Source organism: Ictalurus furcatus, chromosome 4 (assembly GCF_023375685.1).
Source record: "Ictalurus furcatus strain D&B chromosome 4, Billie_1.0, whole genome shotgun sequence".
Taxonomy (NCBI): Eukaryota; Metazoa; Chordata; class Actinopteri; order Siluriformes; family Ictaluridae; genus Ictalurus; species Ictalurus furcatus.
This window is the reverse complement of record NC_071258.1, coordinates 24,296,417-24,322,357: the sequence shown is the minus strand read 5'-3', so window position 1 is coordinate 24,322,357 and position 25,941 is coordinate 24,296,417. Positions and strand designations below refer to the sequence as shown.

General features: G+C 39.5%; 1 protein-coding gene across 4 annotated transcripts in view; it reads right to left on the bottom strand.

Moving 5' to 3' along the window:
* The window catches only part of LOC128606891 (WD repeat-containing protein 49-like), a 58,491-nt gene extending 39,261 nt beyond the window's left edge, over positions 1-19,230 (bottom strand). For 2 of the 4 annotated variants that reach the window (XM_053623419.1, XM_053623418.1), the window contains exons 1-5: positions 18,680-19,230; positions 16,289-16,415; positions 14,781-15,221; positions 12,532-12,708; positions 9,542-9,713 (exon numbers count right to left, since the gene is read on the bottom strand). In XM_053623419.1, coding sequence (XP_053479394.1) covers positions 9,542-9,713; positions 12,532-12,708; positions 14,781-15,221; positions 16,289-16,369 — 871 coding nt within the window. In that variant the 5' untranslated portion in view covers positions 16,370-16,415; positions 18,680-19,230. Of the gene's footprint in view, positions 1-9,541; positions 9,714-12,531; positions 12,709-14,780; positions 15,222-16,288; positions 16,416-18,679 lie in introns of those variants that run through there. The other 2 variants (XM_053623421.1, XM_053623420.1) reach the window with 2 other exon arrangements.
* Positions 19,231-25,941: the final 6,711 nt, after the last annotated feature.

Genomic DNA, 25,941 nt, shown 5'->3' with positions numbered 1-25,941 from the left:
CAATTGTGATGTGAATTAGAGAGCTGTATCAAACACAGGTCAGTTGCTAATGCCTGATCATTTTGCCCCTTGGCTCTTTTTCAAAATTAAATCACCAGAAAAATCCTAGTGTTCCCTGGTTACCATATATAGTACATGGAGTTGAGTTTTATTACATGCTGTTTCCATCCAACTGTCCTTTTTTTTTTACTGGCTCTTCAATTTACATAGTATTGTTGTAGCATGAACATTAACATGGTGTTTTTCAAGCCACAACTTATGTCCAAATAGCACTGACCATGTTTTGAAACCTCCTGATCCACAGGCTTTTCAGTTGCCTCCGTGATATCCATGATGGCCTCCTGTTTTTATTGCACCTCTGTTGCCCAGTATGGAGTAGGCTTTTCAGAGGGAGTGTGCTACAAACCAACTACAGCCTACTTCAATGGGCATGCATTGAACACTCCAATCCCAGCTGTGGGACTCGAGAACCAAGTCTGTATATTTTATAGACATTATCACAAAGTAGCTTTAGCAAAAGAAAAAGGTCCCTGAGACAACATGGGGAAGCCTTGAGAGAAAACAGACTCCAATGGGAACCCATCCTATTCCCAGTTACACCAGATAATGGGATTAAAAATAATTACAGTATAAAGTTGTATGAGTATAAAGTATCCTTGTGAGACTATCCACTGAACAGGGCTGAGTATAAACTTTTTTTTTTTAAACTTTAGGACATCCAAATATTTAAGGTAACAAGGTCACAGAAGCTGTTTTTGCTATCTTGCATCCAACTAACTAGTTAGCAAAATTTATGATAAGGGACAACTGCCCTATGATTGACTACCATCCCAACCAGGGTGTATTCTTGCTGTCCAGTGTTCCTGGGATATGCTTTGGCTCTATTGTGATCGTGATCGTTGTAAAGCAATGAAGATAGGTGAATGATGAATGTGACTTTGTTGGAAGATCTCAACATACATGTACACACGCACAGTTTCATGTCCAGGTGTTTTATAACACCCCTGGTAATTATCTAGGGTTTAAAAAAAAAAAAAAAAAAAAACAGTTACAAATATAAATCACATTATGTTTTTTCAACATGCTGAATAAAAACAAGTCAGTTAATATGCTCCTGGATGAAGACATTTTAGGTTCAAATCCAGGACCAATCCTGACCATCAGATCCACCAATACTGACCTACTTTACAATCAGCATTTTGACACATTCATGATTGTGTTTGTGTGCATTTTTGTTAGACAGCATCACACATGATATCAAATGTCCTTAGTACCACACAATTGTCTGTGGTTCAAAAAATCCAAAAATGCAGTGGAAGGTGAAAGCTAAAGAACATCACAGTAGGTTGGTTACATTAAACAGGTCATGGTAAGATGTGATTTTATTCTGTTTGTTTGCTTTTTAAAATGGATGAATGGGTTTTGCAGCAGTTAAATGGAAATACCAATAAAATTATGTGGCCATTCTGCCTTGTTAGACATTTTGCAATAGCAACTATTAAACAGGAACATTCATAGAGCTGCCTATCTAGGCCACAATCTATATTTTGAGAAATTAACACATATACGAGTACTAATGAGGTCAGGTATTGATGCCGGGTAAGAAGGCCTGGGGCGCAGTTGGCGTTCCAGTTCATCCCAAAGGTGTTCAGTGGGGTTGAGGTCAGGGCAGTGTACAAGCCACTTGAGTTCTTCCACTCCAACCTTGGCAAATCATTTCTTCATGGAACTCACTTTGTGCACAGACATGCTGAAACATGTTTGGGCAACTTAGTTCAAGTGGAGGGAAATCTTAATATTAAGCAAAGACGATATTAAAGACAATAGTGTCCAATTAATTGGCAACAGTTTGAGAAAGACCCAGATATGCATGTGATGGTCAGGTGTCCATCAAGCCACAATTTACAGAGCTTTGAAACCTCCCTGTCCACAGGCTTTTCAGCTGCCTCCATGATATCCATGATGGCCTCTCATTTTCATTGCACCTCTGATGCCCAGCATGTTGTAGGTCTTTCAAAGGGAGTGTGCTACAAACCCTCTACAGCCTATTTCAATGGGCATGCATTGAGCACTCCAATCCCAGCTGTGGGACTTGAGAACCAAGTCTGTATATTTTATAGACATTGTCACAAAGCATATTTAGCAAAAGAAAAAAAAATCACTGAGACAACATGGGGAAGTCTTGAGAGGAACCAGACTACAATGGGAACCCGTCCTGTTCCCAGTAACACCAGATAATGGGATTATAAATCATTACACTATAAAGTTGTAGGAGTGTAAAGTTTTCTTGTGAGACTATCCACTGAACAGGGCTGAGTCTAAGCCTTTTGGACTTATAAACTTTAGGGCATTCTTTTTGTGTGCTTTTTAAATGGATGAAGACAGTACAAAAAAATAAGGAAAACATTGTATTTTAAAAGAAAACGTAACATAAGGGTTAAGTGGTTAGTTAGGTTATCAAGTTAGTTAAGTATAACTCAAAGTAGTGTACACTACCCTATATTTTGCAGCAGTTAAATGGAAATACCAATAAAAGTATGTGTCCATCTGCCTTGTTAGACATTTTGCATGACCAAATGCTAAACAGGAACATTTATAGAGCTGCCTATCTAGGCCACAGTCTATATTTTGAGAAATTAACACATCTATTTTAATCTCGTGAAGCATGTGTTAATCTACTGATAAGCTAAATCACTAAACTCTGCAGAAGTTGTCTCAGTGTTGTTGAATAGGATGGCTAAGGAAGCAGAAGTGGAAGATCACTATGTGTTAACTCGCTACGTCCAGTGTGCACTTGCCATGTTTGGTTCAAGTAGTCAGTTCACACACATCACTACATCAAACACATACTTCAGTTTGACACCAACTGACTCACCAGCATCTGTTTTATCTTTTTCCAGGATAAATTTGAAAAGAAAGTGGACTACAGGAAACAAAGGCAAAGAGAAATCCCACTTGGAGGATCAAACACCAGGCACTTCATACTCAAGAGGTCACAGATGCATTATGGTTAAGAGACAGATGCCTTTAGCGACTGCCAGGCCCAAAGGCCAGCTCACAACCAAATGAGTTGTTTCAAACTCTCTCTCTCTCTCTCTCTTTCTCTCACTCACTCACACACACACACACACACACACTGTGTCTAATCTCACAAAGACACTTCAAAAGGATCTAGCCGTCAGCGGGGGAAATGAAGCACATAGCAATGTTCAATTAACAAGTCCTTTTCATGTTTCTTCTGTTCTCTTGTGTTTGTTGTTCTTGTTTACTTCAGCTCTGATTCTCTCTATCACCACATCTGCACACACACAGTGCTATACTGTCAACACTAATAATAACACACAGGCCTATCAGCCTATGGGGTCCTGTGGAGGAAATTGCTAATGGTGTGAGTATAGGACATGTGGACATGTGGGTGCAGGTAAGGGCAGGAGCAGGGGTGGAAAAAGGACTGAGATAATAAATGAAAGTATAGATAATGTGCCACAAATTGACCTGCTGCTTAGCCCATTTATGCTAGCGACTGGAAGCAATGCTAGTCTAATGTTGTGTTAGCAAAGAAAACAGACTTGCTTCATTAAATATAGCCAGTTCATGTTATATAGTCAGTTTCAAATTAGATTGAGTTCATCTCTTCTAGGGACACAAGTTTTTTACATGTCTTTGCTCCAAAATGTCTTTACTCCAGCATATTTCACTGCAGTAGGGCCAGGGGTGTACATCACGCTAGACAGTGCAGTCCTGTGGCTTATACGTCTTCAAAAGTACAAGGAAAGCTATAGCATTAGCTACATTATGTAGCATGAGAAGGTCACCACAGATGATAAATTGGCAAACTTGATAGTTTTCTTCTACATCGATTAATTTGACTTTATGCTACACTAAAATGACTGGATGCTAAACTGAGCCCATTCTATTGATATAGCCTATAGCATCACTAGATTAACAGAACAGAAGAACAGTTTTTTGTTACCATTTGTAGCAAGTCTAAATAAAAATGTAAGGAATAATAATACTATAAATAAGTACTGGAGATACTCTTTCACAGCGCTGTGGTGGAATTTTGGCCCATTCTTTTTTGCAGATGTTATGAAACAGGACTTGGAGACAGGAAGTCAGCGCAAGAGTACAGACTTTATTTGAACTTACTCTAAAGACTTACAACGAAAAACCTATTCCTCAACTCGGGATGAAATGTGAATCACAAAACTTAGGACAGGCTTATGCCTAGAACCAGTAGCTTAACTCATGCACCAAACATGCATTTAACTTAGGTAGGAACACTCCTCTAAACTAAGACATAAACACATCTAACTGTGGCCTGAACACATCATTTAACTAGAGCATGAATGCTTCATTTAACTAGAGCATGAATACTTCATTTAACTAGAGCATGAACACATCCTTTAACTAGAGCATGAACACATCCTTTAACTAGAACATGAACACATCATGTAACTAGAACATGAACACATCATTTAACTATGGCATGGCAGAAGCACTCTTATCTATGACATGGCCTAAACACTTAACCATGATAGGACATAAGCACTTTTAGCTATGACAGGGCATAAACACTTAACTATGACAGGGCAGAAGTACTCTTAACTAGGACAGGGCATACACAATCTTAACTCTGGCAAGGCATAAACACTCTTAGCAAAGTGTAAGCTAAGGAACAGGAAAACAGATAGAGCATGGCAACATCACAACCTGGCACCATTATTCATTCCGTCGTCTTCTCTCTTAGTCATTACACCATTAGTCCTTTCTCCGCTTTAGTTTACTTGACGTTAGGTTAATGCCATGCAATGTGCACAGCAACGCGAGGGGTTTAAGTAACCAGTCTCTTGATTGCCGACAGCTGGCAACACTTGACACAGTTTTAGCGTCCATGCGTACTTCAATAACATGCACGTGCACGCTCTCAAGCCATTCGTGCACATTGTCGCCACAGCGCCATCTGCCGGCGGTACCGTAACAGAACCCCCCCTCCAAAGGCGCTCCTCCCAGAGTGCCAAAAAACCCCCTCCAACGGGGTCCTGGGCCCCTGTGTAATCTGTCTCTTGATGCATCGGAAAACAGGGTGGCCTCCGCCAGGCAGCAGACAGGCAGAGCACCACCCCCAGTGGGACAGAAGCTCGGGGTGCCTTCCGCAGCAGGACTGGAATGCTGGGCGACGTCCTCAGCAAGACTGGAACGTTGGGTGACGTCCCCAGCAAGACTGGAACGTTGGGCGACGTCCCCAGCGGGGCTGGACAGCGAGACAGCTTCCTCGGCTGGGCTGGACAGCGGGACAGCTTCCTCAGCAGGACAGGACAGTGGAACAGCTTCCTCAGCAGGACAGGACAGCAGGATAGCTTCCTCAGCAGGACAGGGCAGCGGGACAGCTTCCTCAGCAGGACAGGACAGTGGGACAGCTTCCTCAGCAGGACAGGACAGTGGGACAGCTTCCTCAGCAGAACAGGACAGTGGAACATCTTCCTTAGCAGGAAAGGACAGCAGGATAGCTTCCTCAGCAGGACAGGACAGTGGAACTGCTTCCTCAGCAGGGCCGGACAGCGGGGCAGCTTCCTCAGCAGGACGGGACAGCTTCCTCGGCAGGACAGGACGGTGGAACAGCTTCCTCAGCAGGACAGGACAGCAGGGCAGCTTTCTCAGTGGCAGAGACCTCCCCGCGGGTCTCTGGCTGGAGCTCTGAGGCTACCAAGTTGACCTCAGACGGGGGCCTAGAGGTTCCCAGGTTAACCTCAGGCTGGAGCTCTGGAGCTGAGACCCCCCCCACAGGTCTAAGGTTGGGGCTCTGGGGCCACCTGGTTGACCTCTGATGGGAGCTCTGAGGTCGCACTTTTGACCTTGGGCTGGATCTCTGCACGGCTCGCCAATGTAATTGTTTATGCTCCCATCAGGTGCTCTTGAAGCATTCCTTTGAGCAGTAGAATGCTTCCTGGAGACCCAGTTTTTTGGTGGTAGGGCATTGTAGCTTGGTCTCCTTCCCGCAGCCCTCAGACATGCATCTAGACGTCCTCTCCACCATGTTGACTGGAACCTGAGGCGAAGCTGCTGCTTCTATCCAGTCTAGCCATGCATAATAGAGGCGGAACGGCCAGTTCTCCTTTTCCGTCACCTCAATTCCCCTCTCCAGCACATCCAGGCGGTTTAGTTGCCCTGGCTGTGAGAATACCTTCAGAAAAAGTTCAGAGAACCGGGTGATGTCGTGGAGGGCACTGGACCCTGAACAGGCCAGCTGCTCTGCCCAATCCCGGGCCGGGCCATAAAACCGGGATACTAGGAAGCCCAGCCACTGTTTCTTGATAGGCTTGGGGGGCACCAGGCTGGCAAAGTACACCTGGCTGAGGAACAGGAACCACAACGGGTGGTGTCCCCACCCATGTATTACCGGCGGGAGTTCGGTGGCTGTCCTCTGTGGAAACTGGACTGAGAGGAAACGTGGTTAGTAATCCGAGCATCTCCCGACCATGAGCTCTCCTGCTACTTCCATGGTTTGGCGTGGCATTCTGTTACGAAGCAGGACTTGGAGACAGGAAGTAAGTGCAAGAGTACAGTCTTCATTTGAACTCACGCTAAAGACTTACAATGAAAAACCTATCCCTCAACTCGGGTTGAAACGTGAAGCACAAAACTTAGGACAGGCTTATACCTAGAACCAGTAGCTTAACTCATGCACCAAACATACATTGAACTTAGGCAGGAACACTCCTCTAAAGTAAGACATGAACACATCTAACTGTGGCCTGAACACATCTTTTAACTAGAGCATGAACACATCTTTTAACTAGAGCATGAACACATCCTTTAACTAGAGCATGGACACATCCTTTAACTAGAGCATGAACACATCCTTTAACTAGAACATGAACACATCATGTAACTAGAACATGAACACGTCATTTAACTATGACAGGGCAGAAGCACTCTTATCTATGACATGGCCTAAACACTTAACCATGATAGGACATAAGCACTTTTAGCTATGACAGGGCATAAACACTTAACTATGACAAGGGAGAAGCACTCCTATCTAGGACAGGGCATACACAATCTTAACTCTGGCAGGACATAAACACTCTTAGCAAAGCGTAAGCTAAGGAACAGGAAAACAGACAGAGCATGGCAACATCACAACCTGGCACCATTATTCATTCCGTCATTTTCTCTGTTAGTCCTTACACCAGTAGTCCTTTCTCTGCTTTACTTTACTTTACCTGACATTAGGTTAATGCCACGCGATGTGCGCAGCAATGCGAGGGGTTTAAGTAACCAGTCTCTTGATTGTCGACAGCTGGCAACACTTGACACAGCTTTAGCGTCCATGTGTACTTCAATCACGTGCATGTGCACGCTCTCAAGCCGCTCGTGCACGTTGTTGCCACAGCGCCATCTGCCGGCGGTACCGTAGCAACAGAACTGCTTTAGTTCAGCCACACTGAAGGCTTTTCGAGCATGAACTGCCCGTTTAAGATCCTGCCACAACATCTCAAAATTGGTTCAATCAGGACTTTGACTAGGCCACTCCAAAACTTTAATTTTGGGGGGGTTGTCATTCAGAGGTGGACTTACTCTAATGCTTTGGATTATTGTCTTGCTGCATAATCGAGTTGCACTTGAGTTTCAACTTATAGACTGAAGACCGGACATTCCTTTTAGGATTTTCTGGTAGATAGCACAATTCATGTTTCCCTCAATTATTGCAAGTTGCCCAGGCCCTGAAGCAGCAAAGCATCCCCACACCATCACACTGCCACCACCATGCTTGACTGTAGCTATGGTGTTCTTTTTGTGGAATTCTGTGTTTGGTTTACACCAAATCCCTGTCTTCCAAACAGTTCCACTTTCGACTCATAAATCCACAGAACATTCTCCCAAAAGGTTTGAGGATCATAAAAGTGTGTTTTGTCTTTATGAAAGTGGAGTCATGAACAGTGACCTTTATTGATGCAAGAGAGGCCTGTAGTTCCTTTGATGTTGTCCTTGGCTCTTTTGTGACTTCCTGGATGAGTAGTTGCTGTGCTCTTGCTTGCTGTGAATTTTGGAAGCTCGGCCACTTCTGGGAAGGTTGACTACTGTGCCGAGTTTTTCCATTTGGAGATCACTCCCAGAGCCTTTGAAATAGCTTTGTAACCCTTCCCAGACTAATGCATTTCAACCACCTTCTTCCTCATAATTTCTGGAATTTCTCTCAACTTAGCCGTTTTAACCAACTTCATGCTGTTGAAAAAGTTAAGTTTAAGTTTAAGTGTTGATTTGATTGAATGGTGTTCGCAGTAATCAGACCTGGTTGCATCTAGTCCAGCTGAACCCCATTATGAATGCAGTTTCATAGAGTTTGGGAATTAGTAACTATGGAGGAAAATACATTTTCACACAGGCCCAGTTGGTATTGGATAAATTTGTTGCTTCAATAAATAACATTATCATTTAAAAACTGTATTTTGTGTTTACTCAGGTTGCCTTTGTTTCAGCTTAGATTTTTGTTTTCATTTCAGAAACAATTTATTCCTCTGAGTGAATGAGAACAATTGCTGCGTCCTTAAGGATGACAGACTAAAGGAGGTAGGATCAAGGAATCAAGGAGGCATCGACTAGAGTTTTGGGAAGCACCCTATGTTTAAGTAAACTATGTGTTTGCTTGCTAATCCCACAGTGCAAGTTCTAAGCCTTGTTTATTGCTGCTTGTCTCTGCTTCCTGTGTTGGACTTTCTGTCTGTTTATTTGGATTACTCTCTGGATTCCCCCTTGGCTTTATTATATCCTGGCCACTAATGTTCTGACCATTGCCTTATCAGTTTGATTATTGGTACATGTTATCTGACTCTGCCTGTATTTTTTTAAGAATTTGCCTCTAAACATGGATTCTCACTCTCTTACTGTGTCTGGTCTGTTAATGGAGGATGAGAACACATACAGGAGTACAAAATAGACAAGGTGAGAACAGATATGGACACATGAGGAAATATATGAGGACTGTCACTTCTGAGCATTTTGAACACAACATTGATCATTTATGAATTTTCAAAACCAGATTAATCACTGACACTGTTACTAACAGAACAAAGCCACTTTAAAGGGTAAGACCTTCTGTTTTTCCAGTAATGTGTGTCTTATTTCTGAACCATAAACAATTCCTGAGTTATGAAACCTTGAAAACTAATTGCAAAAATGCCCACAAATACGTTCATCAGAATCAAAGTGTTAAGCTTCATTGTATACACTTGTTTGTATGATATCTGTAGGCACATTCGATAAATCCAAATTGTATTGTGCATACAAAACTTCAAAAGTTTATGTATAAGTTATAGTTTAAGAAGTTTTTCTACACAATTTTGATAAATGATGGCCAGGTCCCCATAAGGGAAATGAGTTAAAACATAACAGGGACACTGTCATTCTGGACACTGTTTGTCTCTGTGTCCTATAACTGCATGTTTTTACTACCTTGCATTCACACTAGCAAGCAAAAGGCTGGCAGAGTTTTGCTTCGTCAACGACAGACAGGATGGACAGACAATGTGGTTCTTACCGCTCCTGACCCAGTGAGCTGCATGTGCGCTGTGTGTCACGGTGTAACAGCACTGATGTCGGTTCTGCTGTAACTCACTCCAGGTGATATTGAGGGCAGAATTTTGCTCCACACCCGCACTTGGCCTCTCGAACAGAGAGATTACTGCTGACCTAAAACACATCGCACTCACCTCAAACACACACAAAATACACACACTGTAAAACTAACACACGAAGGCCAAAAGCAGACAACACATGTCAATGAATGTGCAATAAGCTTGAAGCTTTTAACAGATCTTTTTAAAAGGGAATACAAATGAGGACAGGTGTGAATATGTGCATGAGGGCAGGGGACTTACAGTAAAAGCTGGCATAATACCATTTATATATCCTGCACTTGCAGCAAACTTCAAACATCTAAAGTATCTAATGATTAGGTGTCAAAGTGAAGCAACAATCTTGACCATATTCCACTCAGAGAACACCCCGCAGAACCAGGGCAAGAGCACGCGTGAGGTTTTTTTATTGGTGCTTTTGGCCTTGGTATGGTCTAACATAAAACTATTCAAATCATATTGCAGCTTTCTAGCTCACTTGTTGCTTTCCCTTTGCTTTGATCTCACTCACACATGATCAGCTCACTGTTCAGGTAGAGCGAGAGAACGAGAGATACATCACATAAATATACATGGGAAATCAAGGCTCAGGCATGCCACATTAGTCATTATCTCTCTAGCTCATCCCCAAACTCCCCCACCTTTGGGGATGATCACCCATGCAACATAATGCCTCTTCTGCTACAGATGAAAACAGGTATAGAAGAAGACAGATGTATACAATTGAGTACAAGAGATGACAGGTGTTTGTAGGTGATTACAAGTAAAGACATGTGAATAATTGGAAGGCCTTCATCCGTCCTCATCTGTTCTGTACTGGGATTCCTTGTCCTGTTCATTATATTTGCATTTATGGCATTTGGCAGATGCTCTTATCCAGAGTGACTTATAGAAGTGCTAAGAAGTCTTTATCAATAAATACATCCTGATTCTGGTTCACTAGGTCACGTACTAAGAATACCACCAGTCTAAAAACTCTGTTGTGGAGGTAATATAGTAAGATAAGCACACAGACAACACACACACACACACACACACACATACATACATACATACATACATACATACATACATACATACATACATACATACATACATACATACATACATACATACATATACATATATATATATATATATATATATATATATATATATATATATATATATATATATATATATATATATATATATATATATACACATACATACATACACATACATACATACATATATATATAGAGAGAGAGAGAGAGAGAGAGAGAGAGATACATAGATAGAGGGTACACGGTGGCTTAGTGGTTAGCACGTTCACATCACACCTCCAGGGTTGGGGGTTTGATTCCCACCGTGGCCCTGTGTGTGCGGAGTTTGCATGTTCTCCCCGTGCTCCGGGCACTCCGGTTTCCTCCCCTAGTCCAAAGGCATGATAGGCTGATTGGCATAAATCCACAGAATGTGAATTATGTATGTGATACACTATGTGATTGTGCCCTGCGATGGATTGGCACCCTGTCCAGGGTGTACCCCGCCTTGTGCACGATGCTCCCTGGGATAGGCTCCAGGTTTCCCCGTGACCCTGAAGAAAGGATAAGCGGTATAGAAGACGGATGGATAGATAGATAGATAGATAGATAGATGCGCTAATTCAAATACTTCATGAAGAAGTAGGTCTTTAGACATTGTTTGAAGACAGCCAGTGACATAGCTGTTAGGACATCTATGAAATTCTAGGAAAATTCATTCTATCTCCTAGGTTATAGGTTTCTCTCCAGAACAGAGACGAGAGAGTCTTGATGCATGCCTTCCTTGTACCCTGATGGTGGGACCAGTCGAGCGGTGCTAGAGGATTGGAGGGAGCATGGGGCCATGGGGCCATGCGAAGTGTGATAACTGCTTTGAGGTAAGTGGGTACTGGTTAGTTTTTGGCTTTGTAGGCTAGCATCAGTGTTTTAAATCTGATACGGGCAGCTACAGGAAGCCAGAGGGTGTAGTGTAGCAATTAGGTAGAACTTAGGAAGGTTGAAAACCAGTCGCACAGCTGCATTCTGTCCTCACATGTTCTTACCCACTGTCATTTATACAACTCTTGACATGTACACATCTGTCCTCCCACCGTATTTATCTGTCCTCACCCTGTCCTCAACTGTAGAAACTTGTGCACACATGTTCTTCCCCGTGTACTTCCCAGTCAGATCTGTCTTCCCACAGTATTTACTTCTTACCTCTGACCCCCTTCCACCAGTACTCATCTGTACACACTTGTATATGTTCTTTTTTGAACGACATGTGGAATTTAAACAAATGGTGTGTGAACAGGATATTCAAATTGATTTAATTTCTGTGTGATTTATGACAGCAAGATTATTCTTGTAAAATAGCAATCAACTGAATAAATCAGTCATTACTTTTTGATAACTGATTACATATGTTTGGCATGTAGTGGTTCAAGAGTAAAGACAATAGTGAAGAATAAATACGTCTAGTGTAAACTATTGTGATCGCTTTCAGATTAACTTTACAACTTGAGTCTGATGAGGGTTGATTCAGAACTGAGATTACATATTTTGACCTAAGTCTTGATAGAGGGATCGTGGTTTAAGAAAATTATAGACACCTGTCAGCTAATTTGAAAAAATCATATAATCTCTTTATAAGTCTTTGTAACTTACAACTATAACATTATAAAATCCAATCTATTTCCTCTTCCTGTCAGTATGAAAAATACTGATGAAAACCGAGCCCCAAGTAGCCCTCTCCATACTCAGGACTTCTCCTCATAGCAGGTTTGTGCACACAGGCAGGGTAGAAATAAGAGATGAAAGGAATTGAACAGCAATAAAGCCAAGCACATAAAGCTTCCTGTTGGAAAAAAAATCATTTCAAAGCTCACCTGTCCTGCTGTATCTCCGAAGCTAAGCACAGCATGTCCAGGTCTCTCAGGATGATACCAATAATGGAGGCAGATGGGAGTGTGATGCAGGCTATGAATTTTATACTGACAGCTGAACTCTTGCTTAGAGAGCAGATCATAAAAGCATATCTCCTTACTGGTGAAGGAAACAGCGAGCTAATGGAGGAATGGGAAGAGAGGACAGATTGAGAAAATTACAGTACATATTTCATATACACATACAAAATAACTCATGCTGACATGAGAGAAAGAGAGGCAACAGAAATATTTTATTGACATAACACAACAAACTAATGCCTGTACAAATTTTAGATAACAGAAAACTTATCCATTTATCCAACATATCCACCTAATAATTACATTCAAATTTCCTGGAACGTAAACTAAAATGGTTTCAATCTAGATTTTAATATAATTACATTTTGATTTATTCATAGAAAAAAGAAGAGGCACTTCTAAGATTAATTGGCAAAATGTAGGCTACCAAAGTCTAGGTGCAGCAAAATACAAAGCACAGGCTTCCTGAAACTTTAATAAAAAATATGCAGTGTATAAGCTGTAATATAGAGAAGAATAAAGCTTTACTTACACATGTACACATTACAAATGTATAGTTCATTAAGCACAGTGAAATAATTATTTCTTTGCATATCCCAACTTATTATAAAGTTGGGGTCAGAGAGCAGGGTCAATCTGAGAGCAGATAAGGCAGAACAGCATGCCTGGAGCAGATAAGTACCTGCTTAGGGGGTTGAAACCCTGAACTTTTGATCAGGTGGAGCCTAAACCACTGAGCCACCATATGTAGATTTAATAAGCAGAGCTGCTGTTAATCAGAACAGGATTCTTCGTTTTCTATTTATCCTGTGCACAGCAGGTACAAATAGAAGAAGCAAAAGCACTTCCTCTCTTAAACTTTCATAATAGCAAATGCATCCATTTCTTTTGTAAATATTTGATTATAACTTTTCATGTGACAACACTGAAGAAATGATACTTTGCTACAATGTAAAGTAGTGAGTGTACAGCTTGTATAACAGTGTAAATTTGCTGTCCCCTCAAAATAACTCAACACACAGCCATTAATGTCTAAACCACTGGCAACAAAAGTGAGTACACCCCTAAGTGAAAATGTCCAAATTGGGCTCAAAGTGTCAATATTTTGTGTGGCCACCATTATTTTCCAGCACTGCCTTAACCCTCTTGGGTATGGAGTTCACCAGAGCTTCACAGGTTGCCACTGGAGTCCTCTTCCACTCCTCCATGACGACATCATGGAGCTGGTGGCAGTTAGAGACCTTGTGCTCCTCCACCTTCTGTTTGAGGATGCCCCACAGATGCTCAATAGGGTTTAGGTCTGGAGACATGCTTGGCCAGTCCATCACCTTCACACTCAGCTTCTTTAGCAAGGCAGTGGTCGTCTTGGAGGTATATTTGGGGTCGTTATCATGCTGGAATACTGCATACTGATCATGATCTGATTCAGTATGTCACAGTACATGTTGGCATTCATGGGTCCCTCAATGCACCGTAGCTCCACAGTGCCGGCAGCACTCATGCAGCCCCAGACCATGACACTCCCATCACCATGCTTGACTGTAGGCAAGACACACTTTCTTTGTACTCCTCACCTGGTTTCCGCCACACACGCTTGACACCACCTGAGCCAAATAAGTTTATCTTGGTCTCATCAGACCACAGGACATGGTTCCGGTAATCCATGTCCTTAGCCTACTTGTCTTCAGCAAACTGTTTGCGGGCTTTCTTGTGCATCATCTTTAGAAGAGGCTTGCTTCTGGGACGACAGCCATGCAGACCAAGAGTTGAGGAGAAGGAGTGTGGTAATGGATAAATGGGTGCACCTGTGTGTGTGTGTGTGTGTGTGTGTGTGTATGTGTGGTCAAGTGGCCAAGTGTATTTATAGACACGTATGATTCAAGGGTCTTTATGATTTCGACAAGGTCTTCAAAGCAACATATATTCCTTACTCCCAGCTTCGGGACCACTATGATGCCCTGGCAGTTCTCAAGGGGAATGAGGAAACAGGATACAGGCTTTTTGAAAGCCTACAGCCTTTATTATTTATATTTTACCAGAGGCTGACGTGATTAGGTGATCAGTGCTGGAGCAAGACTTTGCAAAGTATAATAATGAGATATTCTCTTAAACTTTAATATTTAGTACCTTACACTTTAATATGCAGAATATGCCTCTCTATATATATTTACCTTGTGGACATTGGGCAGCACCACCATGCCTGTAACCCAGAGGTCTTTGGGTTTGACTGAATCATTGTGGAGCTTGTGGCTCTTGAGCAGCATTAGATTGTCAGCCCACACAGCCATCATGCCCTCTTTACTCACACTCAGGTAGCGGCCAGTGCTCAGAGCTACCAGGCTCTGGATTTGCCCTCTGTGAGGGGCACGTAGAAGGCGAGGTGGGCACCAACATGGCACTGCAGACATTGTAGCTTGCTCTTGTTTCTCTGAAAGTCCCAGAAGAAGGTAAGATGCTAGGTGATGCCAGTCCACCGAGCCCTCCCTAGACACGTCCACACTGTCAAATAAACACTCATATTCCTCCCGTGAGCCATGGCCAATGATGGAGTAGAACTGGTCTATAAACTCCTCTCGCTGCATGGGCACTGGATCACCAGAGCCATTACACGACTGGAATTCAAATAAAATGGTCAAAGTGGTTCTTATACTGCAACTGGAGTAATGAAACATAAGAATAACTCTAGTAAGATATGAAGACTGAATGTCAAAGAACTGTTTCTGTTTCAGAAAGCTGTTGTTTTACTCAGGGAATACATGTAAAACAATAATCTGAGCTCAGAATTGAACCCCAGAAGCTGTGAGGCAATAATACTTCCTTTTGTTCCACTAAGCTGCTGTAATTCAAATATTGTTATTGATAATTACTATTATTGTTGTCAGTGTTTTGCCCAGTGCAAAAGTTCAAAGGGGTAGTTCAAAGTGCTTTCTTGTAACACCATGTATCTACTAATAAAACTTGAATGTAAGGTTTTTATGTATATGCTAAACTGTAATTCTTTCCATATAGCATAACCACTGGGTATTGGATTTTATGGAATGCCATTTGTGAAATAAATAATCACTTGAAATAGTGTAGCCATTTGCTATAAACTGATAGAAATGCATAATTAAATAAAAGTATCATAGTTGCAAGGATTTTTTCAAATCATTATTTAATTTAATGTATTTTTTATTATTATTATTACTTATTGACTTATTGATTTCAAAAAAGTCATTCTATGAGTTATGAGAGTTTTCCAGTTGGAACAACGTACAACACCTATTCTTTATTTTTAGTTACAATTAAAATGATGATATACAAATTATTAAAGTGTGTTTTATAGTAGTAATAATAATAATAATAATAATTATAATAATAATAATAATAATAATAAGCCTTCTATTTAATCATGCCATATTCACTATTTTTGAATTATTAAATATTGTGTACTGCTGAATTTTTGCAAGGAACTACTTAGGGTTGTCTTTTATTTATTTCCATTATTTTATAAATTCCATACCTGCTTTCCTAAACAAAAGTAAGATGAAAAATAAAATAAAATTGAAAGATTAAGGACTCTCTAACCTCATAATCCAAGCTTCTTCACTCACTCAAACACACACATCTTATAAAATACACACACACACATACATTAAAACACTGTCTCATCTTCCCCTCTAAAGCTCACTGATCTCACCTGAAACAGGCTCTGCATCTTGATGAAGTCCTCTATGCTCAGCCGACTCTCAAGCATCTCCACCTCCCTCACTGTTGCCATGGTTTCAGCTGTCAATCAAGGCCTAGAGGACACAAGCGTGCGACTCCTTTGGGGGAAAATGGCAAAGTTCACAAAGAGACCAACTCTTCTGCTCAGCATCAGATTAGACAGAGATACAACACTGAGGTGTTGAAGTTAATGAATCAATACTTCTATGATGCCTTGACTATAAATTATGTACACATATTAGGGTTATTTTTTGTGAATATATTTTTATTCAGATTTTTTTAGCATAACAAATGAGAAAAAATGGAACAGAAAAAAACCCTAAGAGATGCAAACAATAAAATGAATAACCTCAGACTTCCAAGAAGGAATAGGCTTAATATGAAATTTTAGAACTGTCTTTTTAACAACAGCAAGTTAGTAGTATTTTCTTGTGAAGAGGGTTTAGATTGAAAGATGAGTCATTTCTGAGTAAGAATAATACTGGGGATATAGGAAAATCTTTTTTCTAAAATAGAGGACAAGACGTCTGCAGCAATTTCCCAAAGATGTCTGAATAAAAGGTGGCAACAGCATTTGAGGAACATTTGGAACACAACTTTTCAGCAATACATTTCATTTGAAATTGAGGAGTTATATAAAATCTTTGTAAAAAAATGTATAATCAACTGGTGAGCAAACTTTTTAGATGAAACAAATACATTCTTCCAAATAATATCAAAATCCAGTTCCCCATTAGCTTCATACAAATCCTGCGACCATAACTCCACTATCACAAGGTGGACCATTAGAGATAAATTCATTATAAAGATTCGATCCAAAAAAAATGCTGGACTTCAAAAGATCAGCCAAAGGGTGAATTTCTCTGGAAGTTTGCCATGGAACACAGTCGGCTCACAGTCTTAAGTCATTAAATTGTCCTTTGTCATCAAAGATGTGCTTGAAAGTAAGAATACTTGCATTAGATGCACATATCAGTTTTAATTTTGTTTTAATACCCATAAACCCATGAAGTTGTCATTCTGGTAGTTAGATCAGGGATCATTGAGGCTGTGTTCAAAATGTAATACTTGTATAGCGCATACTTCACTAGTATACTGCATACTAATTTTAGTAATAGTATATGGTATGGTATGTACAGTATTATGCAATAATTATCAATTCATGTGACTTCCTGTCAGTCGAATTCACTTGTAGAAGCAGATTTAGTGGAAAGGATATAGTTGTTGTTTTTTTTTTGTTTTTTTGTTTTTTTGCTATAGATGGCTGTATAAGCATGCATGTAGGCAATAAAATTAACCAAATTTTTCAGTTACCTAGAGCATTTATATTAAATATGCATATTAAACAAGCATAACAGGGTCCCCAACACTTTGATATGTCTGATTTAATCAGCACCATTGTTTGAAAGTGTAGTCTTATATATTAGCTTGCCACAGAAATTTATCTAAGCTTTTTCTAAAAATAAATAAATAATAAAATAGCATGTTTAAGCCTTATTCACACTTCTCAATATGTCTCCTCTATGATAAAACTCATATCCTGGCATCTAGAAATTAAAATAGCACTAGAAAGTTTCTAGAATGTTTCCTTTCCTGCAAACCTAAATGCTTGCATTATACAAGACAATATTAAATTTTATTCACCAAAAATTACAGCATGATATTGTGGCATATGCAAACATAAAGTGAGGTTTTCAAAAAGCTGTAGCTGTCATTTAAAACAGCCTGCGGAATCAAGTTTTTTGGTTTACTTTCCCTTTCCTTATGACAGGCTGTAAAGTACATGTTAAAACTTTCAAACCATCCACTGTTCAGTGTTTACTGGGAGTATTTATAAAGCTGATGTGGATTTTCTGGGAGCCATGATCATACAGGCAACTGAAATGCTTTTGTTTCTTAAGCTGGTGTTTCTTTCCCCATGATGTTTCAAAGCAAAATTACACCTGTGATATTAGATATACAGTATTAAAAGCCAAACTGATATTAATAAAAGAGTTGGAAAATACTGACATATTAACACACCCTGTTTACTGTATGTGTGTTAATAATGAGTCTAATCAACAAAAATGGACTAGAGGAACAGGAATTTGAAAAGAAAAAAACACTACTGTATAGGATTACACAACAAATATCACCACAGCATCAAGGTCATAAAGTAAAGGGCCACACAAGTTTTTCTAAAAGCACTAATAAATAGAACCAAATTATACATTTTGTTCACGATCATAAAATTCTAAACAACAAATAATCAGCTACTGTCACAGAATATCTAAATGTTAATGCGTTATATAATTCATTTGAAGAAAGGCATCAATAGAAATCAATGAAGTCTAAAGTGACATAAATGAAAAAATTTCCCTACCTATCACTCTTTGTGTGAAGTGGGTCCAGGACATGAAAGCTTCTCGCAAGGCTCTTTAGCGAAGAAGCTCAAAAAAGTTTAAGTGTTGGGCAGATGGGAATATAAACTCCTTTAAATTCTCACAACGCTAAGTGCATTTCTAAGAATCAGACAGAGAAAAAGTCCTCAAAGAACAAGAGTAGCAGCCACCAGTTGTAGCATTGCTGGTGGTGAATCCAAACACACACCACACACATACACACATCTACACAACACTTTTCTTTTATGATCTCTCTCTTTTAAAGCCCGTCCAGGTATCCAGGCAACAAGGGAGCTAGACGAGGACGTGTTTATGCGTCCAAGCCATTCCTCTTTTCACAGATTGGACACTAGAGAAAAGCTTATCTGAGCCTGGGGCACATTTTTCCCCAACACATACACACAGTCACACACAGTGGAGAGAAGCAATGGGGGAAAGAGTTTTATTACAGTTTCCACATCCCTCGTTTCCAAAACTCTCAAGGGCTTTAAACAATTGTTGTCCAGGGCTTCAGTGAGAACAAAAGCTTTATTTTCTTTCTTTCACTAACACACACACACACACACACACAAACACACACACACACACACACACACACACACACACACACACACACACACACACCCACCACAACAAACCATCACCCTGGGAACCAAATAATGTTGTATTCACAACCAGAAAGCTCAGAACTGTGTTTTGTTTAAAATATTCTCAATAAATGTGCAAAAACAATCTTTAGAATTCCTTTTAGCTTACACACAGTTTCCAGTCATACAGTCAGGTGTCTTTACTTGATCAGCTATTAAACACTGATTTAAGGATTCCCAAAGTTGAGCCTTATTTTACGCAAATCGATTATTTAAAGCTGAGACAGCTCCAGTGTTTAGCTTTGTGAAAAATGATAGTGTGAAACTGAGATCTATGTATCCTGTTCATACACCCTTCACTTCCACACCATATAACTCATCCACACAGATACATATTGACATGACCACTGCTGTTTTATAATTTACACTCATAATGCTATTCACATTGCTACTTTATGCACAGTGGCACAGCAGGTAGCATTGCCTCCTTACAGCTTCAGAGTCCCTGGTTCGATCCTGAGGTCAGATTACTGGCTGTGCGGAGGTTCCCATATTCTTCCCATGTTCACAAGGGTTTCTTCAGGTTCTCCGGTTTTCTTCCCACCTCCCAAAAACACGCCAGCAGGTGGATTGGCTATTCAAAATTGCCCCTAGGTGTGAATGTCTGTGTCCATTGCACATCCCATTCAGAGTGGCATCTTGTCCAGAGTGTCACTGGCATCCCATCCATAGTGTATTCCAGTCTCACACCCAGTTTTCCTGGATAGACTCTGGACCCACCACAAACCTAATCAGTATAAAGTGGTTACTGAAAAGGAATGAATGAAGTAACAGGCACAATTTTTACACTATACTGAAGATTGAGAAATAGAGGGTAATGGAGAGTGCAAGAAGTGTAAGGGAGAAGAAAATAATCAATTGTGTCTTGTGGTTGAAGTTGATGAAATACAGTTAGATAAAATGTTAGGACCACTGTACTAATACTGGGCCTCCCCTTGCTCTCAAAACAGCCTCAATTCTTCATGAAATGGATTCCATAAGATGTTGGAAACATTCCTTTGAGATTCTAGTCCATGACATGATCGCATCACGCAATTCCTGCAGATTTTTCAGGAGCACTTTCATGCTGCGAATCTCCTGTTCTACTACATCCCAAAAATGTTCTATTGGTTTCAGATCCGGTGACTGGGAAGATCACTGAAGAACACTGTACTCATTGTCATGTTCATGAAACCAGTTTGAGAGGACTTTTGCTTTGTGACATGGTGCATTATCATGCTGGAAATAGCCATTAGAAGATGGGTAAATTGTGGCCATGAAGGGATGCACATGGTAGCAACAATACTCAAATAGGTTGTGGATTTCAAGCTGAATTTGGGGAAACCCCTTGAAGCATTCGTTGTGTTGAACTATTTAACTTGCTTTTGTTTGATTTGTTCATTGCAAACAGCTGAACATCTGTAAATTTTGACAATAAACCTGATTTGCAATGGGGGTTGAATCATTTTGATTGCAACTGTATTACAAGGAGAGCAATAGAGCTGAAATAATTCATTTTCTCATGGATCAAACCCTCAGGGATCATTTGTAACTGATTTCTACACATTACTTAATGGCCTATGATAATAATAATTAGCTGATCAGCGCTTTCATGCATGAAGATATGGTTTTAAATCAGGTCACAGTCATTTAATTCAATATTCGTTTCAAAACAGAAGCTTTTTAGCAATTAAAAAATTAAAAGAGATAGGGAACTCCTTGAAGGATTACTATAAAATCCTTTGGGTAAAAGGATAAGATGTCCACCATACTTTTTCAGGATAGAACTCATTCCAGACTATGAGATGCACCTCTTTAAATTCTCCATTTTTTTTTTTTTTTTTTTTTTTTACATTTGTTATATACAGTAAGTTGCATTCATGTAGCAGGCATTCTCATTTTCCTAGTGTCTTTGTACTGGCCCTAAAACACCTGTTGATGTAGTCTAGGTTAGGATTTGTCCTATTATTGTCTTCAGAGTCTAACTGTTACCTGAACTGAGGTGTTATAGTCCTGGAGCTGTATTATCCTATTACATCTGATTTTTAGCCGTGACAACCACAGGCAGGTTCTCGTTTAGGACAATGGCTATGTACAGAATAACAATTCATAATTAAAAAAAAAAAAAAAAACATTTACGGCATTTAGTGGATGCTCATTAACTTAAGAAGTGCTTTATTATCTTAATTCCAGATTAAAGAGAAGATTAAAGAAGCATACTAACTGGACAAAATCCCTTAAAGCTGTCCTTACTTTAAGATAACCCTAATGGTGCCTTAACTTCTAGGTTTTTACTGTTTTCCTTGTTTATAGGACAACTGTGTAGCACAACTTGATTGCTAACATCAACTAGCAATAGTACTATGTTGGTTTATATTGCAAGACACAAAATAGAAACTTAACGATCGAAACGCTTGTAAAAGCTGACTAAAATTATGTGATGTGTTTCAATGGCAAAATGCTTATTGGCAACTCCACGAATTGCTTCAATTTGGAGAGACGTTTTTACTTTTCTATTTTTACAACATAAAATAAAATAATAAAAATACAACTGTGGCTGAATCTGAAATTGTACACTCCTGCATAATGGCATTTACAACCTTTATAGCAGACCATATATCAATTTAGGAGCCATTTCAGATTTTCCATAACACTTTGTGTTGTTCAGTTTGTCTAACAGCTGTTCATGAATCACTGACTGCTAAGTAACAGTGGAAAATTGATTATCTACTACTTTTGGATTTCCTAACCTGAGATTTCATCCTTAAGTAATAATTCCTAAATTGAGCTAGGATTTCCTTTTGCAGTATGAATTTGTGTTAAAATAAATAAATAAATTAATTAAATTAAATAAAATAAATAAATAATTTTAAAACATATTGCACCTGTTAGATCTTAAATGAGGAATTATCTTATTTTAATCCCATTCTCAATATTTCCACGTCATTACAACCGTATAACCTTGTACCATGGCTTACGACATGAATAAAATGATATTTTGTTTGAAACAGCTGTGTGCCATATTTTTCAGAATTTCATGTTTCATACTCTCAAACAGAATTATTCACTTAACCAGGCAGATACATAAGGTAGATGTCTGTCTTAATGCTGCCGCTGGTTATAGGTCACTTTATTCTTCAACACACGAAATTAGTTATGCCTTTAGAGTCAACAGCAGCTATAGTTAGCTGTATACCAGGGTGCCAGACATAGCAGGTAATCTTAGTCTTAGGTAAGTGCAAGTTTTCTCAGAAGGTTATTTATATAGGAGCTGATGACATAGAGTTGCAGTCGGAAGTTTACATACACTCATCAGGAACATGAATGTCATGGCAATATTGGGGTTTCAATAATTTCTTTGAACTGTTCTTTTTCTGAGGCAGAAGGATTGAACAACATACATCTTTAATAAAAAAAAAAAAAACAAAAACAAGAATTTGGATCTCAAGTTTTAATTTATTTGGGGTTTTCTGTAGTCAATACAAGGTCAAAATTATACATACAAGGTCAAAAATATATATACAGCACACCTAATATTTAGTTGAATGTCCCTTAGCAAGTTTCACCTCGAGCAGACGCTTTTGGTAGCCATCAACCTGCTTCTGGCAGAATTCTGGTTGGATATTTGACCACTCTTCTTGGCAGAATTGGTAAAGATCAATTACATTTGTCCCTGCCTCGACTTTTACGCACAGTCGAGAAATTTTCGATAGGGTTGAGATCAGGACTTTGGGAAGGCCATTCCAAAAGCTTAATGTTAATGTGTTTGGGGTCATTGTCCTGCTGGAACACCCAATTGTGTCCAAGTTTCAACTGTCTGGCTGATGGTTTTTGCTGTATAATTCTAAGGTAATCCTAAGGTAATACTGATGTTCCAGCAGCTTCCAGTTCATGGCAAGCCTGTGGCTTGGTGGTTCCTGGGTTTTTCCTGACCATCCAAACCAATTTTCTCTCAGCTGAGGGTGACAGTTTGAGTCTTCTTTCAGACCTTGGCAAAGTGGCTACACTTCCCAATAATTTGTACTAACATACAATTGTTTGAACTGATGATCTTGGAATCTGCAATTTGTTTAGAAATGGCTCCAAGAGACATTCCTGATTTGTGTAAATAAACCATCCTCTTTTTCAGATCTGCATTGTGCTCTTTGGACTTTTGCATAGTGTGTGTTGGTCAAGCCAATGAGTGCTGTCAAACAAACCATTTTTATGTTGGTACAGAGAAGCTGCCAGCTGTAGTCAATCATTATCACTAACAGGAAATTAAGAGGCCTTGGTCTTGGCAAATTAAAGGACATTTTGGAACTTTCAGAACCATTGTTGTATGTATATTTTTGACCCTGTATGTATAATTTTGGTCCTATGTTGATTACAGAAAACGCCAAATGAATTAAAACTTGTGAACCAAATTATTTTTTATTATTAAAAATGTATGTTGTACAATCATTCTGCCCCAGAAAAAGAAAAGTTCAAAGAAATTACTGAAAGCCCAATATTGCCATGACAGCCATGTCCATGATGAGTGTATGTAAACTTCCAACCACAACTGTACACTATATGGGCAAAGGTTTGTGGAAACCTGACCATCACACCAATGTGTGGTTCTTCCCCAAACTGTTGCCACAAAATTGTAAACACACAATTTTATAAGATGTCTCTGTATGCTGTAGCATTACAATTTCAATTTCAAAAGCCCAAACCTGTTCCAGCATGAAAATGCCCCTGTGCACAAAGCAAAGTCCATGTAAACATGTTTTGCCAAGGTTGATATGGAAGAACACAAGTGGCCTGTTCTGGGCCCTGACCTCAACTCCCCTGAAAACATTCGGGATGAATTGGAACGCTGACTCTGCACAAGGCCTTCTCATCCAACATCAGTGCCTGACCTCACTAATGCTGAATGGGCAGAAATTCCAACAGCCACATTCCAAAAACTAGCAGAAAGCCTCCCCAGAAGCGTGAAAGCTGTTATAGTTTCAAAGTGGGGGAACAACTTTTGGAATGGGAGGTTCAACAAGAATACATATGGGTATGATGGTCAGATATGCACATACTTTTGACAATACTGCATCTTAGGAGTTACTAAGGGTAACATTGTACAGGTGTGCAAGAAAGGTGCACAGGGCATCTGGTTCAGGAGCTGAATAAAGTAATTTTCGGCAAATTGCTATTTGTTGCTATAATTTGTGAATAAAAATTACTTTTTTAATGTGTTACAGTGTTTCTAGGGTATAATAGTATGGTTAGCATGAAAAAATTAATGAATAAATAAATAAAATAACCCACCTTCTAGTACAGACCACACCCACTTCTGTGTTTAAATCCGAACACAAGCGCAGATACAAATAGGCTGCGCTTTAAAGTACAGATATGCTCAAAAATATAATCACATCAGCTACTGTATGCAGCTTTATTGTAAATCTTCTGGATTTATTACGATGATTGATTCACCCTCTCACTCCACGGTACTCGATCAAATGAATGAATACTTAGATTCAGTATTTAGCTCCATGGCAGATACTGTTCCAACTGGTATAATGATCACACTTGCACTTTAAAACAGACCACTTAAATATAAATGGTATCAAACTAAACTGGTAGACTTCTACAATTATTAGCAATGCTAACTAGGAATAAGAGACAATTTGATTTCCTATTTTGAGAACAATATAACTCCCATTATAAAACCTCATTTGAGTGATTTAAAAATGTTGCTCTTTAACAGAACTTTCTAGATGCTGTGATCATGGGGTAGTTTCCATAGTTATTAATGCACCTACTAGTTGTAAGATATACTGGGTATAAACTGTATATACTCTATATCTACTGTGTATTATCCATTGTGGAGTGGATAATGCCCATACGTAAAAAATGTGTTTGCACCACAGAATGCGTTCCCCTTTTTCCAATGCCCACATTCTTTGGGTTAGTTTCAAGTCTTCGGTGTGGATTTTGAGTATTGGCTTGGAAATATTGCTGAAACAATACAAGTAAACAAGCTGCTATACTGTATGCTGGATGACTGCCTGTTATGGGGTTACACTAAAAATTCACTAGATAGTCCACTACAGCCTAAGGCAAATGTGATCGCACCTTGACTTAAACTGTTAAATTTTGTTTGAGGTTTTGTCGCTGTTAATGTTGTCCTGCAAAGATTACACATTATTCTAAATGCTCCCTATAAGTCAGGGGTGTCAAACTAGAAATTCTGCCTAGGCCACATCAGCATTTTTGTCACCCATTTAAGTGTCATAATGTATTTATTTTTTTAAACACCAATCATCAATTCTGTTGACTAACACCAACCTAGGCTCTGACAGTTGAATAGGATGACTCTAGCAAAAAGGAGGGCTAACAAATTTCAAAATACCTGCATTGGGATTTCAAAATATATGCATTTTCCATAAACAGCTGAGGCCTTGCTCAGTGGATAATGTACTCTGTATGAGAACTGCTGTTGTTATCAGTCAGTCGGTGGTACACAAACAAAATTCATTTGAATTGTATGCTTGCAAGATAAAACCTGTCACAAACACAGAAAAATGCTGATACCCTAGGCAGCATTCTCTTAAATTGAAGGTAGTGATGATGAATCACTATAGCAGGAATTTTAAATGCTC